Source organism: Alligator mississippiensis, chromosome 3, assembly GCF_030867095.1.
Source record: "Alligator mississippiensis isolate rAllMis1 chromosome 3, rAllMis1, whole genome shotgun sequence".
NCBI lineage: Eukaryota > Metazoa > Chordata > Crocodylia > Alligatoridae > Alligator > Alligator mississippiensis.
In genome coordinates, this window is record NC_081826.1 from 62,820,178 (window position 1) to 62,847,724 (window position 27,547).

General features: G+C 39.1%; 1 protein-coding gene across 2 annotated transcripts in view; it reads right to left on the reverse strand.

Moving 5' to 3' along the window:
• Positions 1-394: 394 nt before the first annotated feature.
• The window catches only part of PREX2 (phosphatidylinositol-3,4,5-trisphosphate dependent Rac exchange factor 2), a 326,102-nt gene continuing 298,949 nt past the window's right edge, over positions 395-27,547 (reverse strand). For both annotated transcript variants that reach the window (XM_019498648.2, XM_006260933.4), the window contains 3 exons: positions 18,818-18,920; positions 11,184-11,251; positions 395-6,099 (listed from right to left, as the gene is read on the reverse strand). In XM_019498648.2, the coding sequence (XP_019354193.2) occupies positions 6,054-6,099; positions 11,184-11,251; positions 18,818-18,920 (217 nt within the window). In that variant the 3' untranslated portion in view covers positions 395-6,053. The remainder of the gene's footprint in view (positions 6,100-11,183; positions 11,252-18,817; positions 18,921-27,547) is intronic.

The window sequence follows — 27,547 nt, forward strand, 5'->3', positions numbered from 1 at the left end:
CTCTTGCACTGCCCAGCTCCAAGGAAACCCAACCATTCAGTGTCCTACACATTACCTATATGCATATTCTAGCCCAGGGTTGGCAAAGTACAGCCCAGGAACAATGAAGTTTTGGCAGCATTCAGCAGCAGGGGAGCTTTGGTGGTGGTTGCTCTTTCCATGCTACCACATAGAGAAGCAGTCACTATCTGGAGCTCTTCCTGTGCAGCCACAGAGAGAAGCAGCAGCAACTGGGTCCTAGTCCCTGCCCATCTCACTCTAACCCAAACTTTGTCCCACAACTTGTTCTAGAACATAACAAATATAACATCACATATTTTCTTTATGCACAGCCTGTTCAATGAGATTTTCAATTACCCTTTGAACATTTTGTTTTATTATTGACACTTTGAGATTCATTGTTACTAATCCAGACTTTTAATAGGCAAACTAAAAAAAATAAACCATACATCTAATAAAGTATACAGCATTAGTTTAAAACCCATAGTCAATATAATAACTGATACAAAGTATACTACATGGATACTTTACAAAAACAGAAAAACGTTATTTAAATCCATATTTCAAGAAGGTTTAACATTAAATTACAAATGTTAATGCCAAATACGCATGGCGCTGCTAGTTTGAGAGTTTTAAAATGGAAACTGTTGATTCAATGTATAAATGTATGTATTTATATATATTTATATTTAAAAGCAATAATGCTCTAAGATTCTTACTGAAAAGTTACAAAAAATATGTCCTTCATGTGAAAAAAGTGTGCACTACTTCAATGCAAAAAATTAAACATTTTTCTTAAAAGGTTGCACAAGCTCAGCTAACTTCATACATTATATACAGGTTGCTACAAGCAGAATAGTGCTGCTATAATCTTTATAAATATGTATACTGTACATACAGTACACAGACATACACTAGAGGTGCTGTGGGCATACCCATGAAAGTCCAAATATGATACTTGTATGTATGTATCAACTAACCAGGAAGTGCACTAGACTAGTCTTTCAGATTGTAGCAGGCGACAGTTTCTATTGTCAACAAACAGGAACGTTAGTATGGATTCTAGACAAACAGGATTGCTATTAGTCCTGGAAGACAATAACAGAAATGACAACATAGCATGGTCAGTCACTGGCTATTTGAAGCTGCTTACAGGTAGTAGCATCTCCACATCTCTTATGTATATAGTACATATTTTTATACTTGCGCAACATAAAAAACCCATCTGTTGCAGGCAGGAAAAGAAACTGTCCTTAACAACTTATAGTCTTAAGGAAGAATTGTTAATGGATATATACAGCATATAAAAAGTCAGTCAGTTTACAAAAATATAAGTGAGTTCAGTATATTTTTATACATCAAAATCTAATTAATCACAAAAATCTAGATATCCTGAGACAGGTATGTATTTTCCATCTAATTTACAAATGCTAGTGTACTGCCAGAGTACAATTAGAAAAGCACTATGTGCATTTCTCAGTAAGTACATAGCTAAAATGTTTAAGGCAATGTGCGAGTTTTAGGAGCTATCCTGCTGTTGTCAGGTTAAACACCAATGGTGCAAATATGCATAGTGTTGGCAGACACAAACCTATGGAATAGCTGCAAAATGTACATCTGCTGAAATATACTTCCACTATAGATGTTAACACTTCAATTTGGAACAAAACCAAAAATACTCTCCTATTTTGAACTCTTGCTTAATCATGATGTAATAGGAACTCACAGACTCAAATAATTGTAGTCTTATATAGTACATCTAACAATGGATTTATGAAACAAACAACACTACCATTTACCTATAATTTTCTTTGAGTAAAAACAGAGCTAAACAGAGTTAATAAAACTGATTGATTGTTTTAAATGCACAAGAAAGCTTTCAATAGGCTATTAAGAAATAAGGTTACGTATTGAAATATGCTTTCTACATAATTCCCAATAAAGTTTAGTTTGATTTCCTTGGCTAAAAACCTGTGCAAGAGAAACTCAGACATTATTCTTTTAGAAAGTAAGAGTGAAATGCTGGGACATTAAAAGGTTGTTTCCTTCGGTGGATGTAAATGTATGTATCAATTATTTTAACTGAGCAAAAACTCTTTGAGTTGGAGGATTACTAATGCAAAAAATGTTTACCAATTACAGACTAGAACCATCTATCTTACTTTTGTTAAACTCAAGAAGGACAACATACTAAATACTGGGAAATTTCCTATTTCTTCAGACTCTTAACTTCAGAGACTAGATTGGACTAATGCTCATTTCACAAAACTAAGACTGAACCTGAATAGGATCCAGTTATTAAAACAGCCCTCCCACTCCAGATCTACCTTTGAATAAAAATATATTTCCCTTTAGCATGACCATTATATTGTTTGGGTAATAATGTCTTCCATTCAAAAGCTTGTCTAACTCTATTCTAGTTATGCATTTGGTCCAATAAAAGATATAACCCTAAGAAATACTTGCCTCTTGCATAATTGGTTGACTATTATATGGCTACCAACCTTTCCTTTCTGGTTCTTAAATATTCCCTATGCCCTTCCTAGATTGTATGTGTGTGTAAAACTTCAAATTACACACATACACACACAAGCAGATTTTAGACTCTATTTTTAGTTATTTTGTGTGAAGTTACACACACACACACACCCCGAGTTTTCTGTAAATTGCTGCAATACACAAATAAGCAGCATAAATGGTTGTAGCAGAAGTAAAGATCTAATGAGCTAAGAGTGTTAGAACTCCTGTTAATCATCACTTCTTGTCATTTGCAAGCCTAAGAATTTATGAACGGATAAATATACTGTGTACACTGAAAATTGATTTTTTTATTGTGTATGCACTGCAGGAAGGGTAAATATATCTTACATGTTTACGCAACATTATAATTAGCTTTAGTCACAAACATATGTAAATGTATAATTTGTAAGAAGGCTTCTTCAATGCCTGGCTGAACTAACCGGGAACCAAACATATTAGGATGTGTGATTTTGTTCAGAAAATAGAGGGGCAAGTAAAGAGATACAGAAAAGTCCGTGAAGTTTGCAACTGAAATGGCCATGACTACAATTTTCAAAAGAGCCCAAGCAAGTTACATACCCATTTCCGATAGAAGTTCAATGGAAGCTGTGTGCCTAACCCTCTTCAGGGCCTCTGAAAATCCAAACCCCAAATCCCATTGGAAACTGGGGCCTAAATCCATCAAGCCCTCTGAAAATACAAACCTAAGTATCTAAATTCATGCACCGCACAAGTCATTGGTGCTAGAGGCTGGATGAGCTTGTATAATGAAGTTGAGAGAGTTAAGTAAACTCTTATATATATTTTTCAGAACAAAAGAGAACTGGGGACTCAAACCTTTCCTCTTCTTCACTAAATAGTCATTTAGACATATAATGTAACAACAGATACAAAAGCAGAGGGTCAATACCTTCAGTGCTTACTCAAGAAAAATTCTAATTGAAGAATTTGGTCCAATGATTTTAGCTAATAGCTGTCAGTCCTCAGCTATCATTTAACAAACATTTATTACCTGCACTTTCAAATGCCCAAAACCCACTTACATTAAACCTATCATATTACACATGTAATGATTTTAGTATATTGCACTCCTACATCATTATTGTGACTCAGCTGATATTCAAAAGTGCTGGACGATAAGTTTATTCACTGATAATGTGTGTGCATACAACAGATTTTCCTCTTGTAGAACTGTTATCAGTTTCATTCAGTTGATAGCACTCAGTCTCTTAGTAAAAGATTTTGTAGCCAAATCTCACACCAAGAATTAGGTTCCTCACCAAGAATACTTCACATTCAAAAGCTTGTCTAATTCTATCCCAGCTGCATAGTTGGTTCAATAAAAATATTACCCTAAGAAATCCTTGCTCCTAGTAAAGCCTGACACTGCCAAACTAAATGTGCTACATGATTTGTGGTACAATACCTAGCACAAGAAAGCTTTGACTTCTGCACATTTCTGGTGCCTGAGCAAGCAGAAGCCTAAATTTTCTTGGTAATACTTGCCTAGAGGAAAGATAATCTTAACCAATATTGCCTTTGAATAAAACATGTCTAGGACTATGAGATTTGTGGACTAGAACAACAACTGTATAAAACCAAAATCCATTCTTTTCTTATGTAAAAGTGTTAAGTCATAATAGACAAAGAAAATGGGTTTTCCTACTTCCTATATAGCTTAAGAAAGTAGAATTTCGTGTTTATCAAAATCCTGAAAAAAAGTTTCCAGCAAGTATCAGAAGGATGTAAACTTCAAGAATGGAGGGAAAATTGTGACTTTACAGAGTGTTCAGTATCATTTTTTGTCACAGTTAAAGGAAGTTAACAGATTTTATGTTTAAGCTTGGTTGGCTACATAACTGGTTTAACTAGATATACGCATACTGCTACTATAATATATGTCTTTACACATACATTTGTGTGTATATAAAAATATTTACTTTGTTGCCAAAGTTAATATCTGCATATAAAATCAAGAATACTGAAGAATGTAGAACTACTAACTCCTCCTTTGGAGAAAAGTAATAAACCACTTATATGTCCTATGGAAAGAACACTCTTTGTAAAATACAGCTTGTACTGAATTCTCATCTATTTCTGAGTTAAAAATTTACTGAAATTTCATAAGTGAATAGACAACATAGAACTGAAAGAACTATGTTGTAGAGGTTTGTGTGCAATTATAGAACTATAATTTGTATAATACTTACGTTTTTAGATTATATGCATCCCTCCCTAGTATCTAGTTACTACTACCAGAAGCAAAATTTTAAAATGCAATTTTACTTTAATGTGTATACATATGAAGAGTCTTTCAGGAACATTTATTTTCTCTCAAAACACTTCAGTCAGAAAATAATTAAACATGAATAATATTTTTCCTGATCCATGTAGATATTCAAAACATCCTACAAAATTAAAATCATAAAATTATAAAACTACCAGTCTGCAAAACCAACTTCAATAGCTGTAAAACTTTATGCTGACAAAATATTTTATACGCTGATATAAACATATGAAGTTTTGACACTATGCTTTACTTACATACTCTACAATTCAAAATTTTCCAGTTCAAAGCTAGAGCACAGCCCTTTACCCAGTCTGGTTAGACATGATACCATGTACAATACTTTACAAGATAAACACAACTGTATGGAGATTTCTGAAATATAGAAGCCCAACAAAGTAAAGCAGCTGCTGCAGGCTGAAGTTTGAACTTCCTTCTAATTATATGTTAATATCACCCTCCTAATTTCAATCACACTCTCTCTCCCAAAATATCTTTGAAAGCTATATTTTAATTTTTATGCAATTTAAGGGGTTGCACCATTTCTACAAGATGAAATAACACGCTCTTTCAAATCTGTGATGACCATGGATTCTTAATAAAGTAACTGAGTTTACTGTGTTGGAATTGTACATTGACTGCTAGATCCACGTAGTCATTCCAAACTCATTGGGACTATTTGTAGTTAGGTTCTTAGTCTTTAACATATATGTGTTTCATAGACTAAAACTGTTTATTTCTTATTGCTAAACTTTTGGAGAACATAATAACATTATCTTAGTGGGAAAGACACAAGTTAATCAGTGTGAGAGATATGAATGAATAATGCATTTAGATAATTTTAAACTTTTCTTCTTTCCTGGAGTTCACTCTGTGGACTTGGATGACATTTTGATGTGGTTCACATGGGATGGCTTTTCTAATACTGCTGTCTATGTGCAAAAGGCAACTGTGTTGCTGACCTGGCCATGTCACCTGCAAATTCCAGTGTAAACTTTCCAGGAAAACCCCCACAACGTTCAAATTTTGCTCATGTGACACTACAGTACATGGAGCCCAAAAATATTTTTCAACAGTCTGTTACCCAATGATGAAAGAGAAATATTTAAGGACAACCTATTTCTTTATCCTGAGTAAATGAATTCTACTTGTCACTTCACCAGGCATGTTCCATCAGAGTGCATCTTGATTTTGTTTTCTAGTCCAATATCTTAAAAGCGGTTTATTATATTTTGCTTCGTTCTCCTTACTCTTCTCCAGCAGGAGGTGGAGGCTGGCACAGCTTGTATAATCTATCAAAAAAACAAAAAACAATCACTGTGTTGTCAGAGGATAATGTCACCATTAAAACTAGCCAGATTAAGGCAAAAGGGGTTCAACCAAATAGAATCAATTCTATATTCAGTGGGCGCATCTACACATGCACTTTATTGCAGAGTAGACTAATATGCTCTGCAGTAAAGTGTCACCATTTCAAAGTGTGCCGCAATTAGGGTGCAGTAGACTAATTGACTCCAGTGTAGGATAGTCCTGTCAAACACAAGTACTATCCTATGCCAGAGTAAATAACTGTGATTAAATGAACATGTAGCTGGTGACACAGGTGCAAACTGCATCCAGTTAGCCGAGTCAGCAGGGGACCAGGCTCCTGCCTGCTGCTGGCCCTAAACTGCTCCACCTGGGCTCAATTTACTCCTGTCACCAGGCACACATTCAGATGTTATGCCCAGATTAGTTTACTCCAGTGCAAATTGCACCAGAGTAAATTCAGTCACATTAATTGCAAATATAGATATGTCCGCTGGGTACATCTACACATACATTAATGTGCATGTCTACATGAGATGCTAACTCTGCAGTAGTTTAATAATACTGCATAGTAGTGTGTCACAGCACAAACAGTACTGATACACTACTGCACAGTATTATTAGACTACTGCACAGTAGCATCACTAAAAAGGCATTCGCTGACACTGCTGCATAGTAACTCTAGTTACTGTGCATTTATTTAGTACTTGATTATACAAGTACTAAATTAAATTATACAAGTACTAAATTAAATGCACAGTAACCAGAGTTACTGCACAGTAGCACCAGCAAACACCTTTTTAGTGATGCTACTGTGCAGTAGCCTAATATTATTGTGTAGTAGCATATTAGTACTGTTTTCCTGTGACATACTACTATGCAGTATTAATAAACTACTGCGGAGATAGTGTCTCATGTAGTCATTCCAACTGTGTATCACAAGGGACTCCACTGCAGTCAGCAGCATAATATTGGTATAAAACTAGTGAGATCTGAATCCAGTTACAGAACTTTTATGGTGTTTGCAAAAATAAACACCTGCTTATTATTCAAACACTTCACTATTAGTAACTGTTCATATTCTAACATTCAATATCATCACAGCTAGACCTCCATAAAACCATATGTAATTGCTGATCTGAGTGCCTAAAATGGAAAATCGGGTCTGGACACTGCTACTACTGACTTATTTTGTACTCCAGCTACCACAGCTGTAAGGTCTTTCTCCATCAAACAAATGATTAAGCATTAAAAACCCAGTCATTTTTGTAACAACATCTCCACTTAAGATAGCACTACATCTCTTTCTCCTCTCTCTCAGTCATTTTAGTTCACATGCATAACAGTATGTGATCCTAGCTGGCAGGTCCTCTCTCATTTTATTAAATACTTATTTTTTCATCTTTTGTGTAAGTGCTATAAATTGATGTCTTTATAATAGTAACTTAAAAGATACCTGACCGACTCCAGTGTGATTTGTAGTACAGCAAGCTGAAGCATAGATCTGATCTGGATGATAGGGCTGTGTGAATGATTCCAGCCTTTTTTTCTGGGCAATATAAAGTTACATTGCCTACAGTAATTATGGCTGTCTGAGATGTTGCCAGTGTGGCTCCTACTGTCAATCCACATGTACCTTATGCGTGTTTGTGCACTGCCCTAATAAACACTGCTATTCAAACACTCGTGTCACCTTTTGCTCCTGTTAGTGGACATAAAAGGTGAAATGACAGCAGTTTCCCTGAGTTCCCATGCCATTTGAAGCCAAAACTAGATAGCTGTTGAGTCCAAAGAGGAAGAATGAAAGATCATGAATTCATACAGACATTTCTAAGAATAGTTACTGTAACAATTGTTCTCTCTTCAAGAATTCTCCATAAAGCTGACTGTAGATGACCAACAAGTATTATCCCATCAAGATGTTTTGAAGCATATTAGCCACACCAGTCAAACTAGGACTACAATTACTGCTCATCTGTTAGAAGCAACCTTTTACAAAGGTCAATGGATTACTCTACACCCCTGCCTAGCATATTCAGCAGCTGGCCTGCTTTTGAATCAGATGGAGGATGTACCTTAAACTCAGATGCAAGAAAGTCCTTTTTGGTGGCAGAAATACATAAGCCAACAAACAACACTGAGTAGCTGGTTTGATACGCTCTATGGTGGAAGAGGTTAGCCTTTAGAATGAGTTGCTAGGACAAAAATAGGATTATGGCTGAGTTTTCTTGGTCTCAGAGACCAATGCTGAAAATGAGTTTGGGCTTAGGTTTCAACGAAACCTTATATCTACATAGAATATATAGAATATTCTATTAGATCTATATCTAATAGAATATAGCTATAAGGGCTAGCAGATGCATCTATTAGTGTCTGTCTGAAATTATAGCAACTAAGAAAATAGTCTTCAGTGGGCATGTCTACATGTGCTATTAATGTGCTTTAGGCTTACTGCACCATAAATTACTGTGCAGTAAACCTTCCCTGGAAGCATATCTACAAGTGCAACCTGTTGGGCGCAGCTTTGCTCACAATGGCAGCAGTTCAGGGCTGCTCCTGACCTGCTCTGCCCCCCTGCAGCAGCCAGGGGGAGCTCCAGGCTCCCCAGGGTGTTAGCCCAGGGGCTAACAAGGAACACAGGGGCCAGTTGCGATATGCATGGGGCTAGGAGAGCTCTGCTGGCTGCAGCAGCAGCAGCTGTCTCCTGGCCCTGTGCACTTTGGGATGGGACCTGATGTGCATGGGGCCAGAAGACAGCTGCTCCTGCACTGGCAGAGCTCTCCTGGCCCTGTGAAACACAGCTGCCAGCAAGCCCCATCACAGGCAGGGGCTCACTGCTCAGCAGGGGTTTCACCAGGAGCTGTTCCATGTGTGGGGCAGTAGTCATGTAAGAATATTTTGTAGCAGGGTGAATTAGCCCACTCTAACCTAATTAGCTGAGGTGTGGTGCAGCCCAGACACCAGCTACACTACCTTTGCCCTGTTCTTGAATCCACTACTAGGCAAACATAGCTGGCATCAAGGCATTTGATGGAAAGACATAGAAAAAGATAATAGATAACTGGAAAGATGTTGGATACTAAGCCCAGACTAGAACAAAGGTTCTGGTACTTGGGACTGACGTTACAGAAAAACAATGAATGGAAGACCTTTGCGGTAACAACCCTTGTCTGATCAATATGTGCGCTTAGGACATTCATCATGATGTTGCTGATTCTTGACAGTGAAAAATCCATCAGGGTTATCTCATTTTGTTCATAACCTGATAGTCTGGGTCAGACCCTATGTTTATCTAGCCTATTACTCTGTCTCCAACAGGGGCAAGTAGTAATGTTTTAGAGAGAGTATATGAGAAAGCAATGTCTGGTGTAGTTCACTCCTCTCCTTTCATACCTTCCCTGGCATCAACCATCATTGGTTTAGGGATCCCTGACTTTCTACTTAGTAGCTCCTAATGGACATTGCCTCCAGGTATGTGTCTAATCCAGTTTTGAACTAACTGCCTCTACAACTTCTGTGGCAAAGAGTTTCACAAATTCACAAAAGGGACTTCTTCTTTGTTTAAAATCAGAATCCTGTTAATTTTAGTGGGCAATCCCTTTTTCTTATATTCTGGGAATTGGTAAATACCAGTTCCTTATGCATTTTATCCACACCCTTCATGATTTTATAACCCCCTCATCCTTCTTCTTCTAACCTTTACAGTCTCTCCTTATATGGCAGCTGCTCCATAAGCACAATTATTTTGCTGCCCTTCTCTGTACCTTTTTCTACATCCATTTTGTGATATGGAGACTAAAATTGCTCACAGTATTCAAGATATAGGCCCATCCTGGATTTATAGTGACATAGCGATGTTTTCAATTCCCTTCTTAGCGATGCCAAACATTTTACTGGCTTTTCTGGCTACTGCTGCGAATTATGATGAGGTTTTAAAACCCAATGTACAATGACTCAAAGGTCTCTTTCCTGAATAGTAATAGATTGTTCATAGCCCAGCACTGTATATGTAAAGTTGCAGTTATTTTTCCATATATACATTATTTTGCATTGTTAGCACTGAAGTTCATCTGACACTTTTTTGTCCACTCAGTTCTGTGAAATCCTCCATGAATTCTTCACCATCAGTTTGGAATTTGACTACCAGAAATAATTTAGTATCACCTGCAAATTTAGCCATTTAGTCATTTCACTATTGCACTCCCTTTTCCAGATATTTTTTCTTATTCATCTCTCTCAATTATTACTTTATTTTTACTGGAATTTTAACACTTCAGTAGATCTATCTGCACACACATGTATGTATGTATCAACATCTATGTAGTTATATAGTATATCAATTTGTAATTACTATTTAACAATAAAATATCATATTTTAAATCAACCTAGTAAACAATAACTAGATTAGTACAACCAGTTTAAGGCAAATCCAAGATGAAGAAACACACAGTACTAGACTGTGTTTAGTTATTTTCAAATGGTGAGCCCCTTACTTCTTTGAAAGCATTTGTCAAGTGTCTATAATCCATTATAGCATTAAAGTCTGCATAAATACAGCACAGTCGTATTTTTCATTCTAATGGATGTTTTGGTAAGAGACAGAAATACTGCCTCATTTTTAAGGTAGTGGAAAACATGATTTAGATAAGATATTGCAGTATAATATTTTATAAAAAAACAGCATATAAGATATTGCAGTATAATATTTTATAAAAAAATATTCAGACATAAATATTCCCCATGAAAGATCACAGCCTGGAAGGATTCTCTCCTGCTCCGTTTTTTTAAAAGCCAAACCTACTCCTTATGATTTAAAGGAAGAAAGACAATTTTCCTTTAACTTTTCTAAGTGATGCATGTGGTTTTTACTTTATAACTGCTTTACTTTTCATTGGATTAAAACAATTAAAAAACAAAGTAATTCTGTGGGCTTTATAAAGCCAAATTTTGCTCTAAAGTACACAGTCAACTCAGTGAGAGCTGCATGCATTCATGAATCTGGCAGAGAGAACTATCACAAATTAGAAAAGGTCTTAATTACAAGCAATTAAGTCTATCCTTTGGTTACCTTGGGACAGACTGTGGTGTTCTGTCCCTCACTCCTAAATTCTTGGCAGTGTTCTGCACTCTTGCTCCCTGAAAAAGAGAAAAATAATTTTGCTTCATATACAGCTAATGCAAGTTTTGGTGTACCTCCTGAATAAACATGTCACTGCAACCTTTATTAATAACTATGCTTCATTAAGGATGCCCTACCTAACAAAAATTCTGCAGCCAACAAGGAAAAACAACACATTCTAATAAAAGCAACTACAACTAATATTCACAAAAAGGAACTTTTCCAGTTCTCCAATTTGTTAAATAATGTATATTGTATTAATGTCAATCCAGACCAAAAGCAAGAGAACTGCTTAACAAAACTTGAGATTGTGAAGCAAGTGAAAAACTACACTGCTTATATAACTCTGATTTAATTTGCATGACATCTCTCTCTTCCTAATAAGAGGCTTGATATCAGGCCCTTTACTCCAGCAAAACTCCATTATAATAAGAATTTGAATGAGCAAGTACTACATGTTCCTTCCTAGATCTAAGAATGCTTCTGGTGAGCAACTGTTTCTTCAACACAGAAAAGGCAGGCAGTGTTAAGGCATTATTTTGAGACTCAGTCTAAGAGGAACTCTGTGCTTTGCACTTGGCTCTGTGTAAACTTGAGCAAATTAATTAATCTCATTGCATCTCCTGTCCTCTATAAGATAGAACAAACAGTACTTCACTACCTCACAGGGATACTGTGAAGCTGAATTAATTAAAAATATGAGTCAAACACACTGAAGAGCAACACAGAAAAAGTGTCTATAGAGACACACAAGCCTCAACATACGGAAGAGCAGTATGGGTAAAAGTTCATGATAAAATTGGGGAGCTAGATTTTCAAACTAAGGTTTGACAAAATATTGTCTGATTGAATATTGTAGATCTTAGAGGAATTGGAAGCTATTTCCTAAATTGCCTTTGCATTATTGTCTCTCTTATGAATTCAAACTCAAAACAAAATAAAGGAAACATTAACAGATTTTCAGGACTTGAATAGGATAGAATAGAATTGTACTTAGCTGTTTGCAGATATGGAAAAAAAAACCCCACACACTTTACTGGAAGAAGCAAAGCTCTAGTTCAACTTGACTCTGAAGCATCTGTCTAGATCAGGCACTTCTGCAGAGCTTTTTGGCACTTTTATCTAAAGTCAATCAGCTATTAGATAAAAGTGCCAAAAAAACCCTACTAAAGCGCCCAATCTATACAGATGCTGCAAATCCAGGTCAAACTCACTCTGCCTCTTCTGGGTATGTGCTGGGCTCGGTGCAGGCCATGCTGAGTAAGTACAAGTTGTTGTTTTTTTTATGTCTGCAAGCAGCCTAAGTGCCTAAATCTATTTAGAAACCCAGTAAGTAGAATGAAATTTGGCCTTATATATACGTTTATATGAATTTCAAAAGTAAATTCTTGATTGTAGAGATTGACATATAATTAATTTAACCAAATGCAACTGTATACATACTATATATATGAAAATATTAACATTAATCATAGGTAGACCTTGATCTGTAGTGGTATCTAAGAAAGAAATATTCACCTATTTTTACATTAATTGTATCATCCACATTATTCTATTGCAAAATTTTAAAAAATTCAACACATCAGAATTTCTTTGGACCAGAAATGCTGAGTTTTGGACAACCATTGATCAATTGAACAACCACTGATCTGTATCTTAAGCAGGATTTTCCTCCTCTATTTCACCTTTTATAGGCAAGGGTTCTCTCTTTTATTTATTTTTTTTGGTGGTGATATCTTTTATTGGACCAACTGTATCACCAAAAAAATCTTTGGCTATGAAAGGTGAAATGGAGGAGGAAATTCCTGCTTGAGATATACCAGCAGTCTTAGTGCAATGTGTGTGCATTAGGGGTGTGTGAAGCGGGCCTTATTCAATTTGGATTTGGATTCGGCCCAAATCAGGGACGGTGATTCGATTCGTTGATTCGGATCACTGTCCCTGATTCGATTCAGCTGAATCTGAATCTGAAGATTTGATGATGATTCGGAGAATCAGTGATTTGGCCATAGACACAGCTTTAAATGTTTTTTCTACATACCTTGAGGTAGCAGGCATGGCTCATGAACACTGCAATGCTGGGGTAGATGGAATATCCCACAGGAGTGTGGGGGGGCCCCCTCCATGTGCTCAGCAGCAACCCTAGAAGTGTATCAGAAGTACTTCCGGTCCACTTCTGGGTCTGCCAGGGAGCATGCTGGCCCCCCCCCACACACTCCCCCAGCTCGACAATCGGCCACAGGGGGACTCCTGGTGCCCCCCCAGACCCAGGAGGCACCAATAACCAAGCCGGGGGTGGGGTACAGCCTCCCCCCCCCCCCCCGCCAGCAGAGCTGGAAGTGGACCGGAAGTGCTTCTGGTCCACTTCTGGGTCTGCTGCTGAGCACGCTGGGGAGCCCCCCATGCTTGTGTGGGATTCTCCATGAGCCCCAGCATTGCAGCATTGATGAGACACCTGCTGCCTAGAGGTATGTAGAAAAAATATTTAAAGTTGTGTCTATGTCTGAATCTCTGAAAGTTTCTGAATCTCTTCAAATCAATTTGGAGGGTTCAGATTTGATTTGGAGAGATTAAAGTGTCCTCTGATTTGATTCAGATTTTGATGTTTAGCCACTGAATCGGGCTGAATCTCCACCAAATTGAATAAGGGACTGAAGCTTCGCACAGCCCTAGTGTACATAGTCCTGAGGTACTAATCTCTTTAACAGCTACCAATCACTTGCTATTTTATCCTAAGGGAAATGAAGTCCAGCCAGATGAGATTTCCTTTCTTCTAAAAGAAGCCAAAGATATATGTTTAGCCCCTCATATACTTTTTCATTGCTGGTGGCTAACATTGCTTTGTTTTCTAATATTGTTTCTATCATTTTCATTTAATAAATCCCAAGAGATTCATAGAAGCCATGAAGAGAAGCCAGAATCATAGATGCACCAAGAGTTTCTGAAAACTGGTCAGACAAAAGTGAAACGAGAAACTTTCAGTACTTGATAGAGTAGATCCCTGAAGGCAGGCTTATTATCCTTAGCATTCTGACTAGGTATTATAGGAATTCCATTGGATAGGAAGGCTCGAGTCCCTGCAACTGGAACTGGAAAAGTAGAAACAATTTATTACTGCCAGTTCATTATTTTACACTAGTTGCTTTCCTTTAAAAGATATCAAGTTAAAGCTTACTTTTTGAGGAGCCCTATGTGATCTGACTGAACATCATTAAAGGCCCTTGTTACACATTACACTATAAACCGAAAATATGTTAATTGGCTTAGAGTTCATGCCTGAGTTGGGGGGGGGGGGGTACAGGGACAGCACTTCCTGCCCCAATAAATAAGATAATATATTTTTGCTATTATTTCTAAGTAAACTGAACTAGGTTTAGAATTAAACTTGGTGTAGAAAGGATGTCGCCAGGTCTTAAGCCCCATTTGCCACATATAGTTAATACGGAGCTTCAACACCACAGATCTTTTCATATACCTTATGCACTGGGATACATTTCACCCTGTTTATTATATTTTTAACCAAACATGCATTTTCCTAGTTTGAACCAAAATATAAGGGCTCATTATAACCTCACACATTAGAGCTAATGGATCTCCATTACATGATTCAAATCTGTACTAATATCTGACTAAAATACTTGTATATTGTGTGGATTTAAAACAAGTATTCTTTTTCCATTACTATTTTTGTCAATAGTTACCCTTTCCTCCATATTCTCACTAATATTTAACCCATTTTACTTAATATGTATAATTTAAAAAAAATTCTAAACCTTGGATTTTTCTAATTGGACTATTATAACCCATCTTTCACTGGTGAAGTTATATTTTACCATGTCTTCCCCCAACTGATCCAAAAATTGCCAGTAAGATTAGTCTCCACTACAGACATGCCCCTTCAAACCCTTTCACAGTTTGCCTCTCTTTTTGTATTGAGGTCCAACCCCTTTCCTTTCAGGACTGCAGGTTAGACCTTTACCTTTAGTTTATCTTAATCCCTTTCCCTCATCTTATATGCCTCCTCTTCTCCTTCCCCATTTTTATCTCATTTTTGTACCTTGATCACCTCCTATGTCCTAGCTTTATTCTGATTTATTCTTAAAACCCACCAGATTCCTAGGCTGAATAACCAGGTTTCATCTTCTGGACTAATGGTCAGCCAATGTAGGTTGTAAGCACCTACTCAATACACTTATTTTTCCACTGTAAGTAGAAGGAAAAATCTTCCCATCTTACACATTCTGTAAAACACTGTGTACACATATAGTATGCTGTTCTATAAATAATAAAATCTTATCTCACCCTCACCAGCAACATAGGAGGGAATCAAGACAGCAGCAGTCAAAACACCAACATCAACTTAGCACAGCACACGCTATCCCATTTGGAAACATCTGTATTCTCCAAAGACCAGAACTTCTGCCCAGAGAAGAAGCCTGACAAGATACTAATATGTGGATAATTAGAAGAATTCTTCTGCAACCTTTGCTGAAAGAATACCTCCACAGCCAGGGCACTACCGCCACTAACAACCTTCCTGCCACAACTGAGAAAACAAACAACAATAAAATATCAGATTGGACACTTCCCAACAATCATAACCACACATTGGACTATAACACTGGCTGTTTCAATAAGAAAGCTAACAGCAAAATTCTCAACAAAAGCCAGGACTACAACAACCTCTCCCCTTCAGGGAGAAAAGCCATACAGTCCCTAAGATCCAACAACTAAAGAGTAATCAAACCAGTGGACAAAGGTGGAGCTCCCTTCCTTAACCATCAAGACTACATCAGCGATACTGGCAGAAAACTATCTGACACCAAATACTATAAAGAACTTGGGGAGGACCCCACCACAGAATTTGCTCTGGAACTGGAAAATATCATCACATCCTTCCCATGCCAACTTCAGGAAAGACTACTTCTACTTATCCACCTCTCTTCCACTAGGCACTTTCTATTTGCTCCCCTGCCCCTCATCCTTGGCATGTGGCCAGGTCAAGCCAGTACCAGGCTGTGTTCCCATGCACCACTTCAGGCCATGGGGGTGCAGCTGGTGTGGCTTCTGCTCAACCCAGCTGCACTCCAGGGACTCAGGGTCAGGTAGGAGCCACACCAGGGTCAGGCAGGAGCTACATCAGCTGCACCCATATGGTATAGCCCAAAGCAGCACGTGAAAACACAGCTCGGTACTGCGTTAGTGGCACCCGCACCCCTACCAGGCCCCAGCCTAGCAGAGCCTGGATGACCCACAGGTTCCCCCTGCGCCCCCGTCCTGTCAGCAGGGAGAACCAGGCCTGAGCTTCAACTCACCGGGAGCTGGGCTTTCTGGGCTGTGAACAGCTGCAGGGTTGGAGTTGCACACAGACAGCCTCACCGGGCAGAAACCTAGCCAGGAGCTCAGCACCCCCTGCCTTGGAATGTACGCTGGTGGCTGGGGGGCAGGACAGGGCAGATGGGGAGGGGAGTGGCTGGTGCTGCTGCTGCAGCTGGCTGGCATGGGGACGGGAGAAGGGTGAGAGGCCTTGAAAGCCTACGGGCCATATTTTGCCCACCCCTTCCTAAACAGCCCCCATATGGCTGCTGCTGCCACCACCCTGTACTCTGTCCACCCTGGCCACTGTCCATAAAACAGCAGCAGCAGCCAGGGACTATTTTGGGACTGCTCCTGCTTCCAGGGTGTAGACTCTGTGAAGTTAGAGATTCTGGTACCCCTCCTAACTTGGTGCTTGGGGCAGCTGCCCCTCATTCACCACTTGATATGCTAGTGGTGACACATGACCACATGAGATAGTCACATCCCAGCATCCCTTCCTGTGTGACCAGAGGGAATTCCTTTTTGACTCAAAGTCTGAAAAACAATACGACTCCCATGCATGTGAATAAAATACTGGAATAAAATAAAATACTGTGACTAAAATACTGTCTGTCCTCTGGAAAGAAGGTTGTGTTTTTTTAATATCACCACGAAGCTTTGCATCCCCTGCCCCCCCCCCCAACTATTCACTGCCCTATATCTAGCTATGACCAATATCTGATACTTCAGAAGGAAGACAGGCACATACACACACATACACAAATACACATACAGAAATGAAAAACTGTTAGTTCATCACCTCTTCTAGAAAGCTGTTTTAATGTTTAATTGCCCTCAATGCTAGAAACTGTATCTTATTTTAAGTTAATTTTTTCTGACTTCAGCTTCCACACACTGGATCTTGTTATGGATTTGTCCTCAGGGTTGAGAAGTTCCCTAGTATGGTGTGTAAGTACATGGATGCTCCTCCAAGCAAGTCACCATGTACAAATTCTCTCCAATAGGTCAAGCTTCGTAAACCTCCTACCAAAACGTTACTTTTCAGCCCCTGGATCATTCTAGAAGACCTCCTTTAAACCTGTTCCAGTATTTCTACTAGTACGGCAGAGAGCAAATGTAGACAATTTTCAGGAGGAGGCTTATCCATGTCATGTACTTTTCTACCTTTATTTGATATTCCATTTTTATACATCCTGCACCTAGGATCACATCAGTCTTTTTGGCCAGAACATCCCATTGAGAGCTCTGGCTATCGTCATTATCTCCAATGACTGTTTAGCCCTAGGAAGGGTATGAAAAACAAAAAAAATTAAAAATAAAATGTTAAAATTAGGACTGTTGAACAATTTAAAAAATGTAATGTAATTAAATCACAAGATTTAAAAAAAGTAGTTGTGATTAATCATAATTTTAATCACGCAGTTAAACAATGCTAGAATCCCAATTTATTATAAATATTTTTTGATGTACACACATGTACACAAACCCTAGATAGTCCCCAAGACCTGGCCCTCCAACCCCTGCCTCCCCAAACACTTATCTGCAGTGTATGGGGGGGAGCCTGCTTACCAGCTGCTGAGTCTACTGCAAGGACCCTGCCTAGCTGATGTCTGTGTCTGGCTGGCTGGCATGTGCCTGCATGTGTGTCTGACTAGTGTGCATGCGTGTGTGTACATGTGTGTGTGCGTGTGCACCTGTGGCCCAGCAGCAGCAAGCGGGGAGGGGCCACTTTTCCCCCAGCAGCTCAGGCAGGCATGCACCAGCCCCCAGGAGAGGGACTGCTCTTGCAGCACAGGCAGGCACACACCAGCAAGGGGAGAGGGGCCACTTTTCCCCCAGCACACAAGCAAGCACACAGCAGCAAGCGGGGGGAGTAGCATGAGCATCTTTTCCCCCATCACCAGCAGTGATTAATACATGTTAAAAAAATTTATGCAAAATCAAATGAACATATTAATCGCAGGCATTAATTGTGATTAATTGACAGCCCTAGTTAAAATACACTGGATTCAAAGATCTTAATCTGAAAGTTTAATATATTAATATAGTCAGCATTTAAAAGGTTAATTTATTACAGCTCACTAATGGCTATGATAGACATACAGAATGTCAGAACTGTGACGGTCTTCTATAGTTACTTCAGGATTATTCTATGGAAGACACTATAATTATCCAAGTCACAATCAATCTTGGGAAAAATGAGAATATCATTCCTGGCATTCCCATGGGAAATGATTACATTCTAAAGTGTAAGATAAGCCTACCTGTTTGCGCATCACGTCTGTAGCTTGCATAATATAGCGAGGAGGTAGACCATGACTCCTAGCAAGAATTATAGCCTGTTCCAGAGTGACACTTAGTGTGCACCTGCAAAAAGAGAGACACCAATTAGGTATCTGTTATCATTACATCTGCTAAAACATATTTACTGGTTAGTTAAAGAGTAACGATCAGAACCCCAAAACAAACCTATCAACCTAAAATATTGTTTAGATAGAGCTATTTGCTAAAAACTCAAAGAAAGCTAACTGCAGACTAGTTGCTGAACAGAAATTAGTTCAGCTCAACCTACACCTAACTCAGTATACAAAATAAATTCCATCTAAATGTGATGTTTAGTTCTGGACATAGGTTATAACTAAAAGGAACACAAAACAGTTAACAGCTTGTAAATATTTATACAAACAGTCAACAATTCTTTTGATCCACATAATTTTTAAAAAGTCTGACATTCATTTCTATCGGACTTCTTTACACACTTTAGGACAACAGATCTTAGTCCAATGCCTGGCAACTGAAGGACAGACTTTTGAGGCTTTTTAAAGTCATAAATTAACAACCTGATAAAGGCAGGCTTTTAGGCTAATACTATCCAGTTTTCCTACTTTAAAATGAAAAGATCTGACATTCCCTTCTACTCACTGAGGTGACAAAAGACATTAGAATAAAGCAGAGTAACGAGACAAAATTATATGGTCTGAAGCAAGTCACTTCTGTCATCAACAACTCCCAGCTATATATGTCTATTCCTTTATGCCCCATGTTTATGTAGGGAAGCTATGGGGTTTAGAGGTATGTTCTGTGTGGGATCTTGGTACTGATCAAGAATCACAGTGGCTTGCACAGAAACCAGATTAAGCCACTTGCTGACTCTATTTAGGTAGGTGATTACTTTTTCAAATTACATATGTGCATGTCACCATCTTGACTTGTTTTATTTTTAGTTTGTAGGTCCTAATTTTTTCACTTTCTCCTTTCAAAATCTGTTGCTTTGGCCATTAATACAGAACTTCTGTTAATAGACAGAACTCTTCCACAAGGTTTTCTGTCATTTTAAAAATGTAATCACACTCCTAAAATTTGGGCTGTCCCTTCACTTTACCATCATACAGATATCAAAGTAATTTATGTGAGTACAGATTTAGGCCATGAACATGCCATTCGAAGCACGTCAAGTACCACTGAAGTGCTGCAACCAGTGAAGGTGAAGATATTCATATTTAACAAAGTGCTTTAAAACTGACTAGAGCAGGGGTTCCCAATCCCTGGGCTGCAGGCCAGTGCTGGGCCATGGCAGGTTGGCTGCCAGTCCACAGCACAGTCGACTGCTGGACCGGAAGTGGCAATCCATGACCCCCCCCAGAGCTGAGCGGAGAGTCTATGAGTCCTTCTGCACGGCCCATGGCAGAACAGGGTTTGGCCCACCTCCCCACCTGGGAAGCCCTGGGCTAACGCATCCTTTAAAAATGGCTGACAAGGAAGGAGAAACATCTCTGAAGTGCTTCATTTTGCTCAGTCCTCCAGCATCCTGAAATCTTCTGCTCTCCACTCCCAGCTCTACCTTCTGTGCAGAGCTGTAGTGCTTGGAATTTGTAGTGCTCCAAGTTAGAGCACAATCAGAGAGCTCCAAATGAATGTTTGGCTGGAATGTAGGTTCTAATGTAAGCAACTAAGTATGGACAATCTGTCAAATACTTTTTGAAACTGAAAACACATAACATTCACATTCTCTTTCCTTTCCTTTTCTCCCTTTCTCCTTTTCTTCACATTCTCTTGCCCTTTTCCTTTCATGTTATATGTTTAAAGGGGGGGGGGGCAGTTAAATCATGGGGGACACAATAAACAAAACCTTTTCATAATTATCAGCAACCAAAAGTCCAGTCCTCCTCCCACAGCCTCCCACCCATGTTGCTTGCAAGAGGGTGCTGTGTTGACAGGGATGTCATCTTTCAGTTCAACATGAAAGCCAAGGTGCTGCCCCCCTGCAATTTTATGATGGTATTTTTTACAACCCCTGGTGCTCTGGCCACACTCACATTTCAGCTACTCCCTGTTGCCAGCTTATCCAGCACAGCTTACCAAGTGCATCAGCAAGTGGGATGCTGTATGCAAAGGAGCATTATTTGCGACTGTACATGTTGTACATCTCTAGGCCTGGTTTTGCATGAGAATAACTGTTAATCTCAAATTTTAATGTGGGTCTTAATCTTGATATTTAACAGTTAATTCACTAGAGCTTGGTACATATAACTCAAGCCAGATGTATGGAACCCAATAAAAATATATATAAGACTTTTGCCTCTTTCAAAAGAGAAAAATAATAATGGATGGAATTCCCCTCAAATAAGCTTTGCTCTCCTGGCTTACCAAGTTTTTGTCTGGCAAAAAGTTAAGGGAATAAGTCACAACATCACTATATCCCCAAGACTTGCAAACTCAAGCTCTACTTGACAGGCATGAGAAGTAAATGTCAGAGGCAAAGATCTTACCCTGAAAACACCCTGCTATCAACACCACACAAACATCAACACGTTATTAGTTTGTATATACCAGTTAACCTCAGCTGCCAAACAAAGAGATGGCTTTTCAGACAGACAACCAGGACAAGAGCCTTTGGACAGTGCTTTACACTTTACAGATCAAAACCAAACCTCTGAGCTGCCTGTAGGAATGAAGCCAGTATACTCAGAGGACATAACATGTCCTCTTTGGCTTCCACAATCTAACAGGTGGATTATTCTGCACCAAATGAGTTTCTCAATGGTTTCAATGTAGAGGCAAGTGGAACACTGCACAGTAATCATATCAAATCTGTTATGAGACCTATATAAAATATTCTCTCCTCCCAGTACCTGCTCCATAATATGATAAAGGTTAAAACACACTATCAAATCAATCTTTGAGCAAATATTGACCAGCAGCGCTTCTGTATGCCTTGTATTATGCACGTTATGGACAATATGTTTCAATCAAACACTCACACTGCTAAGCAGAAGATCTGTAGGAGGAAAACTGTGTGTACTTAACTCATGCTCTCATCTGAAAAAAATGACAAGCTTTAAATACCACTAAGTAAATTTATGGACTAAAAATTTCAAATTAGCAAGAGAAGAAAACAGAGAAGAAAACAGAGATCAGGATGGCAGAGATCAGGTTTCTCTATTAATGACTTTCTGTGCAAAATTCATAAGTCAATGATTTCCTTCAATAATTAAATCAGTTTTATTCCCAAGTTTCTTATATGCACTGACCTCAAAGTTAACAGGAAGCAGGAGTCTATTGAATTTTATTGCTATATACCTGATTGAAGTGCACAGCAGTTTAACAGGGTATGACTAAACTTTCTAAGCTGTCTTACTCTCTTCTCTTTGAAAAGTAAAGTATTGCCCCAATAAAGAGTACATATGCATAGTATTGGTGAACTGCTAAACCCTGTAGGGCCCACTTTGAGTACAATTCCTGAGTATCTGACTGCAAATGCAGCTGCCACAGCCACCACAGGAAGAAAGGGAAGTACCAGAAATATGATTTAATGAATGGCGTATTAGCCTGGAGGAAAGGATTATAAACTCCCCCTGTGGGTGTGTGGTAGCCAATCAGCCATAAAGCCACCTTGCTTCAACCAGTGAGAACACAATGAGAACAAAGAGATAATTTTTGAAAAGGAACCCCAGATTTTCTCCTTCCTAATTAAGCCAGTCCTGGTTAAGCACCCTCAAATCTGCAGGGAGTGAGGAAGCTTTGTGTAAAGTGTCTTGAATTAATTCCAATTCATATTAACACAAAATAATGCTTTCACCTCAGGGTAAAAAACACAATTTATAACTAGGGGTCTACTTAAACCGTGAAGAAACTAAACAATTTTTGCAGGTTGGTTGTGATATAAATAGCAAATTCCACAGATATTTCTTGAATGTGCTCTTGCAGCCCCACCCCTTGGCACTGATTGGTGGAGAAGCCCCAATGGAGGGAGGAGGGGGCAGCTGCCATCTTGTCTGCTGCCCTTCATGCCAGCTGGCACTTCCCTTCCCTCCCCTTAGGCAGGCTGTGAGGTTGGGCCACAGCAGCAGCAAGAACCGCTGGCTCCCACTGGGGAGCCAGCATTTTATTAAGTTTTTCTTTTTTTTAAGCTGATTTCATGGACAATCCCAGATATTGCAGTTTCCGTGAAAGCCACAGAATTACAAATTGAGTAGACCCTTATTTATAATTTAAAAACCTATGGTAACTCTAACAAGTATTAGAAATAGCTCTCTATTTTTCTCCTTCATTTTGTAGCCCTTGACAGTAGCTCGGCCCTAGTGTCATTGCCATTTTTATTGTCTGTCAGTTTCTCCCATTGATTGCACAGATCTTTCAGCAAAGGACAGACAAGAGAAAAAACATCTCCCACAGAAATTTGTAGGGAAACTCAACCAGGTATAAAACCTGAAGCAGTTTTTAAAATCCTTCTCTGAAAATGACCGTATTTTTTTAAGCAAGGGAAAAGATTACAAAAAAAAAGAAATACAGGTTATCAGCAGTAAAACAGAAGTCAGGAGATCAAGGTTCAATCCCAGTTATGAAAGTAATTCATTAAGTTAACATGCTTCAGCAAATCACTTGGTTTCTCTCCACCTCCCTTGCCCCTGATTTATTAAATTGATTGAGAACTTTGGATCAGAAGTATTATTATTGCACCCTTAATTAATCCTGTGTATTTGTTTATATGCTTGTCAAGGTTGGGAGGAGTAATGTAATGCAACGTAATTCTTTCCTCCACAAAGGTATCACCACCCGTACTCATGTTAGGTGCATCTACATGTGCTATTAGCATGCAACAATAAGCTCCATCACATATACTGGAGTTCATTGCTTCTGGGTGTACTGTTTGAACAGGGGTCAGCCTGCCAGCCTATGGCTACTCTGACCTGGCCCAACATGCAGAGGGGCTGACTGGGGCACAAAGGTGCTCCAGTGTGGGGCTAGCTGGCATGCAGCCTCCTCACTGAACCACCCTCACTCCGCAGCCAGCCACATTAGCATCCACACATGTGCTACTGTGGAGTAAAAAACTCCACAGCAGAGTAGTACTTGTATTTACATATACTAACCTACTGCAGAGTTTATTAGTTTCCTGTAGCCTAATAGGGCCACATGTATAGATGCAGAATGTTTACTGCAGAGCTAATTAGTCTACTACACAGTAAACGTCTTGTGTAGATGCACCCATTAAGTAGGAACATACTCCATGAGTAGTCCATTGAGAGCAATGAGATAGTGTGGCAGAATCAATATTCAAAAGTATTGATCACTGAAGGGAAATGGTACAGTACAACATTTTTTTTTAATTATCAGTCAAGTATATATCTGTTATGAGTGGAAGGTGGACACCATCAGTATTCAGCACTTGAGAATCATTATTCAGTGGTACATTGTCAAATGAAGGTCACCTTAAAAAATTAGAAATGTGTATGAATCATATATGCATTGAAGAGGTTACTGAAACAATCCATCCACTGATAAATGGCGAAACAGGTACTGATCACAGAAATTCTGAGAAAACTGAGTTTGAGAGTCTACAACATACTTGGTCTTCAACACCAAAGTGGCCAAGTCATTAAAGATATAAGCCAGGAGAGAAATAAGACAACCAGTGAAATTGCATAAAGAAGACTTGAACCACTAAGGTAAAGGCTGGAGTACAATCCTAAGGTATGCAAACAGTAGCCAAACTGAGCTGACAAAACTCTATATATCTCAAGGCAAAGGATAACAATTCTAGGAGGTTTCATCACATCATGAGGAATTCTCAGAGAAAACAGTATTAAACAAAATGAGAATGGTACCAGTAACTACTGGCACACCCCTATAAATGAAAAAAGTATGTATTTTTCAGACTGAATTCTATTGCATTTTCTGTATCATTGCTTCTTTTAAAAAGAACCATTATGATTTTTATTTCTTAGTCTTTGGGACAGTGCCACTGAATTCATTTTAACACAAGCTATTTATTAGACTTACAATTTACTATTGTTTGATTTTGTTGTATTTGCACCCAAGGCACTTAAGAGGCATTGACAAATAGCTGCCATAAAAACAGAAATTATTATTCATTTTCTGTCAAAATTGAATGTATTTATCTGTATCAGCCAGATAATACAGTAAATTACCACTTTTTAAATACCAAATAAACCTGAAATTGCTTTATTTCAGTTGGATACTTAAGTAGCCAAGCATTCAGTATTATTGATATTATAAAGGAAACCTTCAGTAACTATGCCCTGAACTAATTAATAAATCAATATTCAAAATTGTGATGTTTTCTTCCAGCTCCTTCAATATAGTACTCTGCAGAGCAGGAGGTACAATTCACATAGCAATATGTTTTTTGCTTTCAAATAATTGTTCAGTTTGCTGTTCAAAATACATTATGCAAAATAATAGCTGTTTTATATATTACCTTTCTAATATTAAGAAGCATGCCAGCTGCTGTAAAATACTGCTTATTCTTAACTATAACATTTTAAAACATGAGCATCATGGCAGTCAGATGTTGTAAAGAAAAGGAAAAAAATCCACAAGAACTCTTACAGGAAGCTTCTCACCAAAGAAAGCTTAGACAGAAAACTCCAGACAAGTATCTAAGCAACAAAATTGTCAAGCAAAAAGCAATTTCAAGAAATGCATGACTGAAAAAAAAATGCACCTCATATTTTTCTGAAAAATGCCAAAGCAGCAATTTCCCCCTGTGAGAATACTGATAGCTCTGGAAAGTGGAACAGGAAGAAATGACAGCAAGAAAATCCCTGCTAAAATGTGGTCTTACTTTTCATGGCATTTGCACTGTAACACTAAGTGGTGATTGTCCAGCAAGGTGACAAAATCCTCAGGCTACTTAGGGATTTAGGCTTGGGACAGACATTTAAAAAGCCTGAGCCTGAACTGATTCAATCTTTGCAGGTTAGTCTAACCTGACTAGGCTGAACCAGTTTGTAACTGCGCAGACATCCCCTCTGGACTGAAGAAATGTAGCCACATGCCTGCAGTGGCTCAGGTTAGAAGCCAGAGAGTCCTAGAGCAGCCTTCCCTCTCTTCCAGAGTGCTGAGCTGAAGGGCGGGGGCGAGGAGGCATAGCCTGGCCCTGGCAGGATGCTGTGATTAGGGATGGGTTCCCCCCTGCCTCCTCGCTGCTCCTGACCAGTGATGGAGAGAGCAGGGAGTTACACAGCAGGGAGAAACACAGTGTTTATCAGCCCATCATGAAAACAAACACCTCTGTCATTAGTTCAAGCTCTTCTTTTAGCTCCAAAAAGCCCTAAGCAGACACTGTCCTGTCTGCCTTACACAGACACCTGTCAGCATTAGCTAGCATACCACATACTGTATGGTCCATGCTCTGGGAGAGGAGTGGGGAATCCCTGCTTGAGCAGAGAGTGGTGGGGGCGGGGCAGGAGGAAACCAGGCAGACACTGTGCCTCCTATCTCTGCCAGAGCTTCAGTCAGGGAGAAGAGGGACGGGGCCAGCCCTGCTGTGGAACAGAGCACCCCACCCAGAGCTGCAAAACATCTGGAATGCTGGGGGAACTCTGGTTTAAGTTAAACCTGAAGGGGTCGGGGACAAACATCGCATAAACTGGTTTGACTCAAATTGGTTAAGTCTGATACTACATTCAGCCAGGTTTATTTTAAATTAGTGTCAGCCATTTTGAAACTAGTTTATATGCACTGAATGGCTGTTCTGTTACAGGTTTAAACCAGTTTATGATCACATAAACCAGTTTATGTGTAATGTCTGTCCCTAGCCTTATAGATTATATATTATACCTTCGGGCTAACAGAAAATCAGAACTGCTATACATCTATAAAAATCCTCCCAGCTCAAGTGTTTATTCACTCTTATTATACTGAAGTTTATGAAGCAATTCATACCTAGCTCTGACTCTTATGTACCTGGTCCTTCAGCTAGAAAGAGCCCAGATGAAAGAAAGATGAAACAGAAAAACTCCTTATAAAATCCTCCCCAAACCTAATCCAAGCATTTCTGCAAGGAAAGCAAATGCCCTAAATCCCTATATTTGAAGGTTTAAATCAGTGCTGCTCAACCTTTTGGTCCCATGGGCAAGATAAAGGTGTGGGTGGGGCAGGTCCACAGGTTAGATCAGACTCTGCACTGGAACTGGGCTCCGGAGCCCTGAGTTACCTTCACCGACCAGCATTCTGCTCTGGGGGCCCTGTCCTGCCTCAGTGCAGACCTCCACATTATCCACCTGGTCCCATGTGCTGGGATCAGATCCAATATGGCCCTGCACACATACCCTAGAGCAGAATGCACAGTCCCCACCCCCCCAATCTAGGACACAGGGCCTCTACCCACAGGGCACCCCACAAACTAGAGGGGAGTCCTGAGGGCTAGATGACATGGCCCCAGGAGCTAGAACTGGCCCACAGGCTAGTAATTGAGCATCCCTGATTTAAATAACCAAGTCTATTTTCTTTCTTTTTTCAGAGAAAACAAGTCCTAACTCTTCATACTGAGCTGAAACAAAACAGATTCACAAAATCCCGATGCTGGCAGCCTAATTCCCTCAGTTAAGTGTTTTTAATACCTAACTCACAATGTCCTATTTTTTATTAGACCACTTTAAACAACAAGATTCAACAGCTCTAGGATTCATTTGTTTTTAAATAACTGCAACTTTGCTTATTCCCCTATTATTAGAAGGCAGGAAATC